Source organism: Tetrahymena thermophila (assembly GCF_000189635.1).
Source record: "Tetrahymena thermophila SB210 genomic scaffold scf_8254992, whole genome shotgun sequence".
In the NCBI taxonomy this organism is placed as follows: domain Eukaryota; phylum Ciliophora; class Oligohymenophorea; order Hymenostomatida; family Tetrahymenidae; genus Tetrahymena; species Tetrahymena thermophila.
The window spans coordinates 1-1,083 of record NW_002476680.1 but is presented as its reverse complement, the minus strand read 5'-3'; the positions used below and the strand labels follow the sequence as shown (position 1 = coordinate 1,083).

Here is a 1,083-nt window from a genome sequence, read left to right as displayed (position 1 = left end):
TCGTCATAATCTAAGGTCGGTTCATTAACTAATTCTAATATTATTATAATTTGGTTAATAAATCTTTAATGGTTTTTTCTTATTCATTAATTCTTTATTATTGTTAGAGATTTGTTTTCTATAATTCTTCTATTTTTGCCTCCTTTTTAAGTATTATTTTGAAAATATTGATGATATTTTGAATAAAATAGCTTAATTAACATATTATCTTTTTTCACGGTCTTCTTTTAACTCTTAGTTTAAGGTCTGTTCGTTTTTACTTTAAAAAATATAACAAAAAATAGAGTAAAATAAACAAACAAATAAATAAAAATACATGATTGGGTAAAACTTATTTGACAAATCTTTAACAAACTCGATTTCATTTTTGAGTGATCTTGTGAACTGTTGAATGTTTCCATCTATCGTCTCAATAAGCATTTCATCTAACTAAAATTCAAAAGAAATAATTCCCTTTAAAATAATTAAAGCCTCCTTAATAGGCATTCTATCCTTTGGAACAAAATTAGTTAATCCATCAATAATATATTTAAGCTATTTGTGATAAACAAAATTTTAAAATTCACCATCATATTTTAATGGTTTGTGCTTATTTTATGCTAAACTGAAATCTATTCCCTAGACAAGTGTATATATAAGATACCCTTTTTAATAATTTATTTTTTTAAATAAAAACAAATAATATATTTTTTATTTCATATAATACCTAAAGAGCATGCTTCACTCTGTTTAAATTAATAAATAAGAATAATATTAATTAGCTTTTAGACAAATAATTTAAATAAAATATTTACTCTGTTACTTGGCTATTGTCTCACACTGACTCCTAATTTTAAATATTCATCATGATAAACCTTACCTATGAATGGATCAGCTGGGTCAAAACACTCTGGTGCTTGATACAAGAAGTTTCCCATCTTTAATTTTTTGAATTGAATTATTTGAATACTTCTTTAATATGATAAAAATATGAGTGCATACATATTGATTCATAGCATAGCCAGATTTATTTATTAGGTTATCTGCCAAACCAAAATCAGCTATTTTATATATTTTATATAAAATCAATCAAGTAGGTTAAAT

At 23.3% G+C, this 1,083-nt stretch overlaps 1 protein-coding gene across 1 annotated transcript; it reads right to left on the bottom strand. All coding sequences in view use genetic code 6, as the record gives it.

Moving 5' to 3' along the window:
- Window positions 1-21: 21 nt before the first annotated feature.
- On the bottom strand, window positions 22-917 carry TTHERM_02468150 (kinase domain protein; the record flags this gene model as incomplete). Its single annotated transcript, XM_001028372.1, has 3 exons — window positions 22-259; window positions 317-618; window positions 795-917. The coding sequence occupies 3 exons, from the start codon at window positions 915-917 to the stop codon at window positions 22-24; spliced, it is 663 nt and encodes a 220-aa protein (XP_001028372.1).
- Between the last annotated feature and the right edge of the window lie 166 nt (window positions 918-1,083).